Source organism: Muntiacus reevesi, chromosome 14 (assembly GCF_963930625.1).
Source record: "Muntiacus reevesi chromosome 14, mMunRee1.1, whole genome shotgun sequence".
In the NCBI taxonomy this organism is placed as follows: domain Eukaryota; kingdom Metazoa; phylum Chordata; class Mammalia; order Artiodactyla; family Cervidae; genus Muntiacus; species Muntiacus reevesi.
This window is the reverse complement of record NC_089262.1, coordinates 21,483,325-21,498,311: the sequence shown is the minus strand read 5'-3', so window position 1 is coordinate 21,498,311 and position 14,987 is coordinate 21,483,325. Positions and strand designations below refer to the sequence as shown.

Here is a 14,987-nt window from a genome sequence, read left to right as displayed (position 1 = left end):
AGTTTAACTGTTATGAAATCTCTTTTATATCCACCATTCCCAGCCTTCCTCTCTTTCTGTCCCAATAGCATTTTCACTGAAGCAGTAAATATATCAAAGAAATTTTTAACCATGTCTTAAAAAATTCTTTACAATTTTCAAAAATGTACTTTTCAAGGTATTATGCTATCACATGTAAAAGTTGAATAGTTCAAAACTGTAAACTAAAGCTCTTAAAAGTCTTAAGAGAAAATAAGTCAGATATTTTATTTTCCATGGAGTGATTTCCACTATTGACAAAGATCCTCTTTAGTAAAGTTGTATTTTCTGAGATGTTATAGATTTGCACTTTAGAGGTGCTATTCAAAATTTATTAGTGAAAAAACCTGATAGCACCTAGCTTAATTCTAGCAACATTTAGAATTATAAACTTAGGTTCATCAGTATTCACTCTTCAGCATGGGTTGGCTAATCTCTGGAGCCCAGGAAAGTCTGCCATCCCAGACATTTCTTTTTCACTTTCTTAATTCGGATACATAGCTCTCTAGATCTTCTGTTTTCCTGTATCTTGATTTAACTTCTTGTTTTCCTGAAATATATTCTTCATTAGGTTATTTTAAAAGGGCCAAAGGGAAAGAAATTTGCTGAGTCTAAAACTATCTTTATTGGACTATCATACTTGATTAATACTGTGGCTATAGTGAATATTCAAGGTTCAAAATAACTTTATCATCAAATTTTGATGACATTGCTCAGTATCTTTCTAGGATCAGGGGTTACCTTGAAAGGTCCACTGACAATTTGATCCATGTCTTTTATTTTTCCCAACCTCACAATTATATATTAATTTTTAATCATGTGGACTTCCTTCCACTGTCCTCTAGCTCACCAGAACTGCCCTTTGTGATTTTAATTCTCTGTTTAACCCATCCATTATTTTTAAACTGTTTTAACCTTGATATTGTATTTAGCTTCATATCAATATAGGAAGACACTTTTCATTCTCTAGCAAAAATTTTACAACTTTCATCCCTTAAAACATAATGAGTATGTTTAAAAAATATTCTCCACCTGACGACTCTACATTATTTCTTTTGTTGATATGATCCAGCTAAAGTGTTTTACTTGTCTTGATTTTGCTTTTGAGTTTTAAGTTATTGTTGCTTTTCACTATTTTTTTTTTCATTTCCTGCTTACTCTACTTGTGATTCTTTTTGTGTTATTACGTATATGGGATTGAACCCATGTCTCTTGTATTACAGGTGCATTCTAAACCACTGAGCCACCAGGGAAGCCCTGAATTTTAAGTAGAAGATATTTATTTCCATCAAGTACCAGAAAAGACTAATGAAACTTTTAAACAAAGCTGTATTTGACAATAATTTATGGTGTATATGGGTTTGCTTGTTTGTTTTATGTTTTCATGTAGTATGCAGTAACTATAAGAGAACATAAGTATCACTACTTTAAAGCATTACAAGGACTTTAAAAATAGTTTGCATTCACATGCAAGATACTCAAATTGTGTGTGTGTGTGTGTGTGTTTGAAAGAGATTATTCATACACACACACATATGTAGTATTTATGGTTTTCCAAACAGAATAGTGTTGAGGTCTTGTTTACATTTTGTAAAAATAATGTCACACTGTATAATTTTCTGAAATTTATCTTTTTCCACTTAATATGATGCAACTAAGATTCATCCATATTTTTTTGATGTAACTATAGCTCATATTTTTCAATTTTATATTATGTCAGGATGTGTGATAATGTAGCAGTTTGTTTACCTATTTTCAGGCTGTTTGACATTTGGGTTCTCTTCCTATTTTTTTTAAACTTTACAAACAATAATTCCATATAGCATTTCTGCAAATATTCTTTTCAGAACATTGGTGGATTTTATTTATGCTAATAATTAACTTCACATCATAGGATCCTATTATGGGTTGAATTATGTTCCATAAAAATATAGTTTTAAGTCCCTAGGTGGAAATAAGGTCTTTATGGAGGTGATTAGTTAAAAGGAGGTATTTAAGTTTGGGGCCCTTTTCCAATATGACTAGTATCCTTTAAAAGGGAGCAATTTAAATACACAGAGGGACATACACAGAGGGAAGACAATGTGAAAATACAGGGAAAAGATGGTCACATAGGTGGAATGATGCATTGACAAATCAAGGAATGCCAACGATTGCTGGCAAGCACTGGAAGCTAGAAAAGGCAAAGAGGGATCATCGCTAGACTTGTCAAGGAGAGAATGGCCCTGCCAGATACCTAGGTTTCAGACATCTAGCTTTCAAAACTGTAAGACAATACATTTCTACTGTTTGAAGCCACCTAGATTTTGTAAGCTTTTTGTTTTATATTGAAGTCAGCCGATTAACCTTTGTGGACATCAAAGGGACTCAGCCACACACATACGTGTAATCAAAGGAAGAGACAGATGTTGCCAGGCAAAGATTTGTGTAGAAAATCTTTCATAAGGAACAAAATGCATTAAATTGAAGAGGAAAAATGTACTTGAAAAACCTAAAGAAGACCAGTGTATGGAGACTATTAAGTAAGGGTGAAAATGACAGGAAATAAGAATCTATGAAGGGCCAGCCTATGTATGCTTTAAGTACAAAGTGAGTTGTCAAATAGTTTCAAAGTTCTGAATAACTATTGATTAAATTATTGTTTTCAAAGGGGTCGCATAGCTGCAGTGTGCACTCAGAGAACAAGGGATTTAATTGGATTTGGCCAATTATAAGACCTGGCAGATGAGTTAGGAAGTTTCTCAGATATCCAATATAAGAAAAAGTACATAGTAGCTATTACATTCGAAGAAATGCAATGGGAATATGGTGGTGAAAAAAATGTAAAGCCGTCCCTGTCTTGTGTAACATCCTCATGGTACATACAAATAAACAAATACATCATACAGTACCTAGCAGTGGTAAGTGATAGGAAGAGTGACGCCTTCTCAAAAGGATTCTTTTCAGCAAAATATTAAGCTTCCGAGGGGTCACAGTTGAGTAATCACCTGAAGAAGAAAGAGGATGAACCATCTGATTATCCAGGAATAGGTGTTTCTAGGACAAGAAACAGAAAAGGCAAAGAGAGCCAAGACAGTAACCAGGGAATGAATTGAGAGTTGCTGTCAAAATGGTGTAACCAGAAATTAATGGAGAGAAAAAAATGTAGAAAAAGAAAAGTACACATTAAGTGACCGACTAGGGTGTGGTCGAAACTGAGTCTTAATGATGTCTCCTAGGAAAGGACTTTTCAAGCTGAGAAGATGTTGGCCTCTGTATTAGTTTGTTAGGGCTGCTCTGCAAGGTAACACAGTCTGCATGGCATTCTCTTCCCACGGTTGTTGGGTTGGAAGTCCAAGATCAAGCTGGTTTCTCCTGAAGGTTCTCACTGACTTGTAGATGGCCATCTTCTTCCAGGCTTCACATGGGCTTTCCTTTTGTGCCTGATTGTGTCCAAGCGCTTGACATGTTAGATTAGGGCTCAACCCAACCTTCTCATTTAACCTTAATTACCTCTGTAAAGCTGTTATATTCTAGTACAGTCATATTCTGAGATCCTGGATAAGGTTTAGGGAGTTAAACATATGACTCTTAAGGGCCCTAGTCCCCCAAAAACTCAACACATAAGTGAGCCATTTTCTCAGATTTGATAAATTGTGTTATAATTATTTGAGGACAGTGGGGGAAGAAGTTTATGTGAGGGAAATAGTATGTGAACATATAGAGATGTAGAAAATTAATTTTGACAAGAAAGACTTTGAAAAGTCCAATTTGGTATAAATCTTTCCGGGAAGTGACAGAAGGAAAGATACATTAGGAAAGATACAGTCAGACCAGAGTATGACTAGCTAAGAGGTCTGGACTTTATTATGTATATTAAGGAGGACTAAGGTTTATGAGCGAGAATCTGCTCAATCAGAAGTGTGCTTCAGGTCAATTAATCTGTCAGTAGCATGTAGTTTATGATCAGGTGCTAAAACATAAATCTCATTTAGCAGGAGAACTGGTTCATGCTGGAAGCATGGCTGGGTGAATCAGGGGCTTAGATAAATTCTTGTTTTGCTCTGGAATGGAAGGGAGTTTGTCAGAATTTAGTGTTTTCACACTGCCACTGTGAAGGACATCTTTGTATTCCTCACAGACTATCTTTGTGTCTCCTGTCACAAACAGAAGTGGGGTTCCTCCCCACTATGGCTGATTGCATGGAATTTTGTAATGTTCTGTTCTGCAGCTGCAATAAACTGAATAATAAATAATTGAAAACAAGAAAGGAAAAACAATTTTAAAAATATGTTCACTGCAATATAGAAATACTTGTGGTATGTTCTGTGATTTGCTGTGATTGTATAAACACACACAGATACATATTTCTACTCAAAGCTAATCTCTAATTACTTGTGCAAATGCAAAAGAAGACAATATGCTCTATTTAAAACCAGAATTCTTGGTATAGGTTGTTTCACTAGTAAGCACAGATCAAGCACCCTATATTTCTACTTTTTCTGCCCCAAAACTATATATTTTGCATATTGTGTGTATTCTACTTATTAGTAAGCATCTAATGTAAAGTTTAAGATTTATAATATTTTCTCATACACATTTTACCTTTAAATGCTCTATTGAGGAAATCTCTCTTTCTCTCCCTCTTCTTTTCTGTCATCTGTACAGACACCATCCATCTTCGAGTTCTTGAATCCTCCCCAGTTGGCACAGCCATTGGAAGTGTAAAAGCAACTGATGCTGACACTGGGAAAAATGCTGAAGTAGAATACCGAATTATTGATGGTGATGGGACTGATATGTTTGACATTATAACTGAAAAGGACACCCAGGAGGGCATCATCACTGTGAAAAAGGTGCAGAACAGCTGTGGAAATAATCATCTGTTTAGAAAGTAGATATTTTGATATGTATTATCCACTCAAGTATTGTCCATTAAGAAATATCCCTATCATGTTCCATTGTAAATTCATAAGTGTATGCATAAAGGAACATATAGCCAAAGATCACCTTGGACGTTCTGACCCAGTGCTTTTGTTAATTAAAACCTGAAACCTGAGAGTTTACAAAATGTAAAGGCAAGTTAGTATATGTGTGATTGTGTTTCTGAGTCACATTAATTAAAGCCCCTTATTAATGTTGTTTCCTTAAAAATAGTTAATAGCTAATAATAGCAATATATCATCACAGTTGGAGGCATAAAAGTAACATGCCATCTATCCAGATGTATGAAGCAATAATTAGAGTTGCTAATGAAAAGAGACAGCATGGATGGGAAGATAATTTCATTGTTCACATTTTCCCTTCTGCTACATAAATTAAGCTTTTCTGCTCACATATGCTCAGTGATACAATTTAAAGGTAACTAGTTTTTTATTGTAGCATCAGTACCATCATTGTAAGAAAAAGTAAGGCCCAATAAAATTTAGGTCCTAATGAAACATCCTGCATACTATTTCTATAAAGTAACCACTAGTTAATCTCAAAACGCTCCTCAGGTTCTATTACAAAGTTCGAAGTACACCAAAGACAATGACCAGCAAAGGAGGGGCCAACTCTATATTTAAATTTCTGTTTGTTTCATAATGTAACCTAATTACCAATTACTATCAGAATTTTTCTCTTTACCCAAGGTCGTTCTTATTTTCAGTGTTTCACTTAACTGCTGAAAGGTTTTGTATTAGTCTTCAAACTTTCATCAAATTTATGTAGTACCATGGGTCTGTTAAACAGAATAGAAATATCACAGCAAATATTTTAAAATATTACTGAGTTTTTCGCTTCAAAAAATTTAGCTGTAGCCAACGACTCAGCACACACAAATATACACGCAAACACACACACAATCCACCAACCCATTTTTCATAATGGGTTGCCATCACATAAGATAGATATATTAATATCCTTTTCAATTTTTCTAAGGTTTAGATTCTCATTTTCCTATGTTCTGATATACTGCATTTCAAGTACATGAAAATAAAAGTGAATTCCACCTGATGTGTAAAAGTAGTTTTATTTTATATTTTATATTTTTATTACTTTATTTACAGTTAATGAACAACTTGACAGAACTCAACTAGGCTTTAAAAGTCATACTGTAACTTAGAAAGGACATATGATTCAATTTCCTTCTAATTTGATGATTTATTTACTTATTTATTCGTAATACAGCCACTTGACTATGAGAGCCGAAGGCTTTATACTCTGAAGGTTGAAGCAGAAAATACCCATGTGGATCCACGTTTTTATTACCTAGGACCTTTTAAAGATACAACAATTGTGAAAATCTCTATTGAAGATGTGGATGAACCCCCTGTTTTCAGCAGATCCTCCTATCTGTTTGAGGTTCATGAAGACATTGAAGTGGGTACAATCATTGGTACTGTGATGGCAAGGGACCCAGATTCTACTTCTAGCCCCATTAGGTAAGTATGCTTATGCTTACAATGAAAAGAAAGGCAATTGAAGTAAATGGAGAGATGATGAAATTTTATTTAAAGCACTTAATACATTGAAAGAGCTGTGCATACATTTGCTGAGCACACGTGTTTAAAATAAATTGTTTATGTTCTGGGGCAGGATATGCATAAATTTCACATTTTCTTCAGTTTTAATCATGCCAGTTACTGAAAACTGGCTTGCATCATCTTCCATTCTCTATAAGGTATTTATTGTTCTGACTGATGCCTGATACAGGTAAAGACGATGTTTTTCAGCTGTGCATTTGCAGTGTAACCAAATAAATTTATTTGTATTTTGGGGTTCTTAAATAAAATGTGAAGTTGAGAGAAGTTTTAGTGATTAAAATGAATATAATCATAGCAATGTCATAAGGCACTATGGTTTTATAAACTCTTCTGTATTCCTACCAGCAAAGAGGAAAGTTTTTGTTTGTTCTTTTTGTTATATCAGACAATTTAGAACATTCTAGAAAGATCAGAGTCATTTCAAATTTTTGTTTTGCTTTGTTTTCTTATGGCCCCTAAAAACACATAAGATGTGAAAACACATATAAATGAGAAGGGCAAAGTTTTCGTTGACATTTGTTTTCTCATTTTTAAAAATGTACCAGGTACCTATATGTACAGTATTCAGCATCAAAATGACTGCTCACTTTAAGCTGTTAGTCCATCAGTTGTTTTGGATTCCCCATCAGTTGTTTTGGATTCCGTTTGCTTCCTTAATCCTGAGCAGACTGGTTTTGGTTACCCTTTTTACAATGTGGGCCAGTCAAGTAGAAGTTCAAATGGTTGTATAGTTTCCAAGTACACACCTCTTTGACTCCTAACTATGCAGCAACAGAATTCTGGGAATATCTAATTTTATGTGCCGTGTGACTCTAGCTCAAAGTTTAAATTCTCTAAGTCCTGTCATATCTTAAGTGCAGTCATTCATATATATATATACACACACATATATATGTATATAAATTACTATTTAATTTGTATAATTTTACCTAAACATTTTCTTATAGTCACATACAGCATGACAGTTACATATTGGCATCCAAAACTTGCATATGGTACTCAAGTATAGTTCCCACCTGCCAGCATGACTTTCTCATAAACGTCTTTTCTCCCATCCACTTGTCTTCACTAAAATTGCTGCATTCCTTGGATTTTTTTTCCCTTTTAAGATTTTTTTGTCATTTATTTGGTAGACATTTATTGAATATACACTTTTATTTTTTCCCTTTTAAATACTTAACAAGCATTCTCTTGACAATGCTCCTAACTGACTTTAACAGCCTATGTTCTGTGTTTCTAGTTTTCAAAGAGCCTTTTAAAAATAAAATATAGTATTTTTAAAAAGTTCATTTTATGTCTAGTGACATTATAAGGTGATGATATAAAGATCTATTTCCACTTAATGAAATAGATTCTGACTGCAGGGACTGTAGCCTGCCAGGTTCCTCTGTCCAAGGGATTCTCCAGGTAAGAATACTGGAGTGGGTTGTGATTTCCTTTTCCCAGGTATCTTCTGAACCCAGGGACCAAATCCACATCTCTTACATCTCCTGCATTGGGAGGCGAGTTCTTTACCACTAGCACCATCTGGGAAGCCCCATCTTATAGACTAATAGTTATTCTATGTTAAAATATGTCTGTGGATTCTTTTTTAATTAAATTTTTCATCAGGATGCAAATCTATGGACTAGGAGAAAAAAATCCATTGATATCTACTAAGCAACAGAATTAATGACTTCATTGTTTATTAATGACAGAGTCTAGCCATGTTCTTTGTTATATATTTGAATTTATACTAATAAGGCAGAAAATGGACATGAATATTTTTAGATGTTAATCTTGATATGCTATGCAGATTATATATATATGTGTGTGTGTGTATATATATATATATATATATATATTCAAAGAAATAAAGTAATTTTACTAAACCAATGCATTTAGAAGTAGATAATGGGGCTTCCAAGGTGTGCTAATGGTAAAGAACCTGCCTGCCAATACAGGAGGCATAAGAGACCCAGGTTTGATCCCTGGGTTGGGAAGATCCCCTGGAGTAAGAAATGGAAACCCACTCCAGTATTCTTTCTTGGAAAATTTCATGGACAGATGAGCCAAAGGGCTACAGTTTATGGGGTCACAAAGAGTCGGACACTACTGAATGCACACACATACACACACGCTCACACACACATACACACAATAGGATAATACTGGTCATGTTATAAACTAACTGTCCATGTCATATATCATGGATGCTAATGCAATAATCAAAAGGATTTACCTAAAATATGTCTTCTGGAACTGATTTCTAAAATGAAAATGTTAGATAATACATAGAATTTATCAATAGAGAATTGAAAAATATGCAGTTGACCCTTTACCAACTTGGGGATTAGGGGTGTAAATCTCCCCTGCCCCCATGCAGTGAAAAATCTGAGTATAACTTCATAGCTGACCCTCTGAATCCATGGCTCTGCATATGAACAGTCAACCTCAAATTTATTTATTTTAATAAATTCATACTGTAATTTGTATTTGTTGTAAAAATGGACATATAGAATTCAAACCCATGTTGTTCAAGAGTCAGCAATAATTATGTCAACTGTGAAAAAGAACTAGGATCTTCTCTGTATCTTCCAGATAATTTTACATAATCATTTTAATTTATCATTGTTTTCTAAACTGAACTACCAAAAAAAAAAAAAAAAAGACAAAACACATATAAAATGGCTTTGGCAAAGAAAATGATACTTTATATTGATTTACAACCTTCCATTTCCTGCCATAATTCTATAGAAATAAGGATATTTATTATTTGCCAAAATGCCAAAGGCATCCTTATTTCTTTTATTCAACAAATATTTGTGGGTGACCATATCAGTTACTAAAATGTTTCTCAAGAAATTCTCAGTTTGTTAAGAAAGTAGATTCAGTGTGAGAAGTAATATTCATTGAGTATGTACTAGACACTAAATATGATGCTTGCTGTTTTCATGTTTGATTTCCTGTTTGAGATGTGACACGAACTCCTAATACAATATGGTAAATGACAAGGTGCTTTAGGATGGAAGGGGACAGATAGCTTCTACTTAAGGTAATAATGGAATACTCCAAGGAGGAGGTAAAATTTATGTTGGATTTTTCAGTAGTGTAAAACTTTTGTCAACTTGAAATGTAATTTATGAATTATTTCAGATATAATATTTTGGTTTATTTGTGAATGGTTAAAACATGTAGTTTGGATAGAAAACTAAATTCATGTTATGTTGTTAGAAAGGGCTGGGGTTTATTAAGGAAATTTGTAAATTACTAGTCTACTCTACTTAGAACAGATTTAAAATAAAAATCTAAAATAAGCCATCCTCAAACATAAAATCACATTAACTGTATTGGTATGTAAAATTATTTTTCTAATGCAATTTATTCAAAATCCAGCATAAAGATAATATATTTCAACTGTTTTTGGAAACATTAATCAAGTTTGGAACAGGAAAAGAATAAAAAGAGTTTTATGGCACTTTGAAAATTATTTTGTATTATTACTTATAAAATATAATTTAAAATACTATTTCATATACTTTCCTTAAATAAATGACAGTTGTGGCTTAGGAAAATATGTGCCATAACATATTACTCTTAGTTTTGTCATGTTTATCTTGCTTTATTTTAAAAATGTTTTAATAGGGAACATTAAAGATAACTTGGGGAGTTATGCTTGCTACCTCCAGAATTTCAAAATGTTCATAAACCACTAGGAGTGTGAAGTGGCAGGAACCACCAATGAGAGTTACTCTTTTAAACCTTGACTGACAATCTCCAAAATAATTGGATTTATACCAACTACATCATCCTGATGGATAAACCTGTTGTTAGGCTTTGGAATAACACTCAACACTATGCCTTTAATTAATTTGCAGAATTAGTAGTCTTTTTCTCACATACACTAAGATTTTATTTGATAAAATATCTAGAAACGCCTGTCCCAAACTTTTCTACTCAAAATATCTCTGGCTAAAATGTATACATTTGATAGTGATACATGTAAGTAAGAAACTGAAGCAAACCAGGTATCATCTTGAAAGTTTGAAACTTTGGAACACTGTCATAAACTGGTGACCTACTACTCTGAGGAAATTAACATCTCCAATATTCTTACTCCAAAACTTTGCATCTGGGAATGATCTTTTGCATTTGACCCATGTAATAATTCTCTAATAGGATTAACAATCACTAGATAAATTCAGTTGGTAGGGTAAAACTTGTAATTCTAAGCTTTGGGGAAAAAATACATCAGGGTCAGTTAAATATGTAATACATAATGACTTAATAACATAAAACATTCAGAACACCAGCATTTAAATGCACAGTAAAAGTCAATTTAGGCCTTAGGAAGAGGTTTTGGGGAGATGGTAGAGGGTCAATGTGTGTAAGTGTGTGTGTGTGTATGTGTGTATGATAAATCCATGACACAATCTGCATTCTGGATCAGTACTTTGCACTTTCCTAAAATTATTAAATATCACTATATGTGTGTCTCTGCATTTCACCATTTTCTCCTGCAAGCCATCAATAATACTGCCATGTATTTTTCTCTGCCCTCTATGTTCAGATTTTCCTTGGATCGCCATACTGACCTTGACAGGATCTTTAACATACATTCTGGAAATGGATCCCTTTATACATCAAAGCCACTTGACCGTGAACTATCTCAGTGGCACAATCTTACTGTTATAGCTGCTGAAATCAGTAAGATGAATTTTACGTATATCGTATTTAGCATAATTTTAGGTTTTATTTTATATTAAGAATAATTCCATCTCATTGCACAAATGAATTGTAATTTTAATCTAACATTTGAATAGTCTCCTTAATACCTATAATTTTTTTCAGTACTTTCTACTATATATACTGAGAAATAGCTATGGGCATCCACAGATCTACGTTTAGTGTTAACTAATAAAAATGATCCAGAATTAGAAACTAAAGATGTTCTCTTTGTGAGAAAGTGAAATGCATTAAATTCATCGCATGGACACTATGAATTAAAATTTATGCTGAAATGCTGGAAGTCCATTTTTGAACAGTAAACACAGAGATAGATATGATTAATTCTTTTAAACAGGTGAAGAAACAAAGGCATCCATAGTAATAGCTAACATTAAGCACTCTAAACAGGTATTCTAAGAAATTTAAATCAACTTTTTCTTCCTAATATTTGTATTGACCTTATTTAATAGAGAATGAAATAAGACTCCAGAGATTTTAGTAACTTGTCCAAAGTCACAGTGCCAGAAGTAATAAAACTGGGATTTGAAACTAGTCATTCTGTTTTTAGATCTAATACTTAATTCTATACTTAATTTACAAAAGTTCACCCAACTAGTATCAGACAGAGCCAGCATTCAAAGTCATGCATGCATGCTAAGTCACTTGAGCCGTGTCCAGCTCTCTGTGACCTTATGGACTGTTGCCCACCAGGCTCCTCTGTCCATGGGACACTCCAGGCAAGAATACTGGAGTGGGTTCTATGCCCTCCTCCAGGGGATCTTCCCAGAATAGGGACAGAGCCCGTGCATCTCTTGCGTCCCTTGCACTGGCAAGCAGGTTCTCTACCCTACGAGGTAAAGAACTGGGTGGCCCATTTGAAGTCTTATCTGTCTCCAATTGCAGATGTTCTTACCCATATACAGGACTAGGATACATAATCTTTAGAGCTCATTGTAAAATGAAAATCTTAGGCCTCATGTTAAAATATGATGAAGAAATTTCAGATGTCAACAGTAGAGCATTAATTAAGAGTGGGGCCTTCTGAGTGTGAGGCCCTGCTCAATTGCACATGTCCCTGAAACAAGGCCTGTCCACACATGCAAACCTGTTCATGGTTTCTGATTCTTGTATTATGATATGTGCATGGAATAGAGCAACTCTGTCTTAAATAGAAGCATTAATTAGGGACTAAATCATGGGGTAAAAAACAAAAAAGACTATACATTTCAGATCTGAAAAAGTAAGCTGAATCTACAAATACATATCAAGGTCAAGTTATTTGAAGTAATCATACCAAAATTTGGAAGGCAGGGCATTGGGGCTGAAATAGCAAGCCTCAGAAGGATGGGGCTGGACTAAACTGATCATCAGCAGTGAACTTTATGCCTCAAGAGAAAGTACTAGACTTAGTACTAGTACTAATTTTTTTATTATATCTGGCTCTGAAATACAGATGAACCCTACCATCCAAACGATCCGGTTTTTCCATAATGAAATATAAATGGCTGTACCTCTCAGGGTGAACTGAAGAATTTTTGAGGTTTTCTTAAGGAAAGCTTTTATTTCTGTATCTGTATCCATATCACAATGTTAAGTGCGCCTGACAGGATCCAGTCTGATTATTCCAGAATCACGATTGTTTGTGCTCTCTGCTCTAGTCAAGCTCCTTATTCAAGCCTAATGAGCTAGGAACTGCATTTTCCATTTCAGGTACTTTGAGAAATTTAACTTCTAAAGCTAGTTGAAATAATTACGATTCTGTAAAAAGCTAAGTCAATTATGTTCTTCCTTTTAAGAACTAAACCTACTTTCTGCCCTTAAATAAAACCAGTCTATGGAGTAACTGCTGAAAATGCCTACCTGCCAAACCACACACAGTGAGGGGCCCATCACGCTGTTCCGATGATTAAATGGAATGAGGGTGAGAGGGAAACAGCATATAGGGCATTGTTTTTGCTAGATTTTGAACACTGGTAACTGTGCCATTCATCCAGAACAGTGCAGAAAGAACAAAAAATATACTTCTTACCAATGATTTTCCAGACCCTGCCTCTAACAGTTTAATTCTACATTCCTTAGCAGTGTATCCTATCATATGGTAAGTTTTATTCTAGGCAATCACTTAGTGCATTATACCATGGAGTCATTTATTCTTTTTGAGAAAAAAAAATGCCATATAGGGAACATAAAATCTAAAACTAAGGTCACAACCAGGGATTGTAAAACACATGGTTGTGAAAATCAATGAGTTCCTATAACCATATCTAAGAATTAAACTATAAGAGTTGCAATACATTCTAAGAAGAGTAGAACAAAGTTTCTGACTAATGGCTCCATTTCCTATACCTGCTTCCTTATTAGTGGAAACTCTTGCCCTAAGGAGGTAAAAAAAAAATACTTCTTTCTAAAGCCTGGGATTTCTAGATGGCGGTTTATATTTTCTTCTTCCTGGGGGTATAGAAAAGCCTGTGGATATGTGGCGTGGTTTTACCTTAGGACATAGATTTTAAGATCCTATATTGCTCACAAGTTCTCGCTACACTAGAGTTTGCCGGATGACCGAGAGGCTCAGGTGGTAAATATAAGCCGGCTCCTATTCAGTATGATGCTTCCTGGGAAGGCTTTATATTTTGATTTATACATAAGCTGCCACATCTGTCAGTAAAAAGATTAGTGTAAGCACTGTTTTTTTTGAATAGATGACTCCAGGCCTGATGCTTTACAAAGCATGTTTATCCCTGTGGATTTAGCTTTTGATTTGAAGAGCCTTGAGTTATGTGTAAAGAGGCTGGAGAATCTCTGTATTGTGTTAGGGAAGGGACTGACAGTGCAATTTTTTAGATGTGAAACTTTTCTGTCTTTCTTGGCTTCTATGGCACAGTTAGAGAGTGAATTGCTACCAACAAAAGAGTTATTTTTATGTCAAAACTTTGTATTGAAAGAAAACATTTTGCTTATGTCCACTAACTATAAAAGTAGGTTAAAGAGCACATTCTAGAAAATATGAATCATACTTACCCACTCTTCCCCATAGCAATAAGTAACTTTGGGTAGTTGAGGATTCATTATAGGTGAATCACTATGCCTCTGGGTATTAGCAAATGGTTTAGGAATAAAAAAGATAGGAAAATAGTGGAATAGCATTTTTCTCTTTTTTCTCTTCTCTCCACTCTTCCTGAGACCCACCTAAACTGTAAGAAAACTAGTTGGTGTATTTTTGTTTTGTAGATGCTTTGTATGGAGAAAGATAGATTAAGCTTTTAAATAATGTAAGGATATGAAGAAGACATAACAGTGATAATAAAGATGATTTTAATAACAATAGTCAATGGGTAGTGAAAGTGAAAGTCACTCAGTCGTGTCTGACTCTTTGTGACCCCATCGACTATACAATCCATGGAATTCTCCAGGCCAGAATACTAAAATTGATAGCTGTTCCCCTCTCTAGGGGATCTTCCCAACCCAGGAATCAAACCGGGGTCTCCTGCATTGCAGGCGGATTCTTTACCAACTGAGCTATCCAGGAAGCCCCTGATAACAAGGTGTATTAATGTTGAGTGTTTACCAACAAATTGATACTGTGATAAGAAATTTTCTTGTACTCACTCAATTATTCAAATAACTTCATAAGATCAGAAGTTCTATTTTGATTCATGTTGAGTAAACTGAGGCATTAGAGGAAGAGTGTAAACTGGACAAAGTTAAACACTGAATGAATGGTGAACCTGGGAATCAAGTCTGACCCCAGAGTCTAAA

At 34.4% G+C, this 14,987-nt stretch overlaps 1 protein-coding gene across 2 annotated transcripts in view; it reads left to right on the top strand.

Moving 5' to 3' along the window:
- The window catches only part of CDH10 (cadherin 10), a 109,013-nt gene that overhangs the window by 77,596 nt on the left and 16,430 nt on the right, over nucleotides 1-14,987 (top strand). Inside the window, exons 5-7 of one of the 2 annotated variants that reach the window (XM_065905313.1) lie at nucleotides 4,666-4,853; nucleotides 6,169-6,422; nucleotides 11,074-11,210. In XM_065905313.1, coding sequence (XP_065761385.1) covers nucleotides 4,666-4,853; nucleotides 6,169-6,422; nucleotides 11,074-11,210 — 579 coding nt within the window. Of the gene's footprint in view, nucleotides 1-4,665; nucleotides 4,854-6,168; nucleotides 6,423-11,073; nucleotides 11,211-14,987 lie in introns of those variants that run through there. The other variant, XM_065905314.1, reaches the window with a different exon arrangement.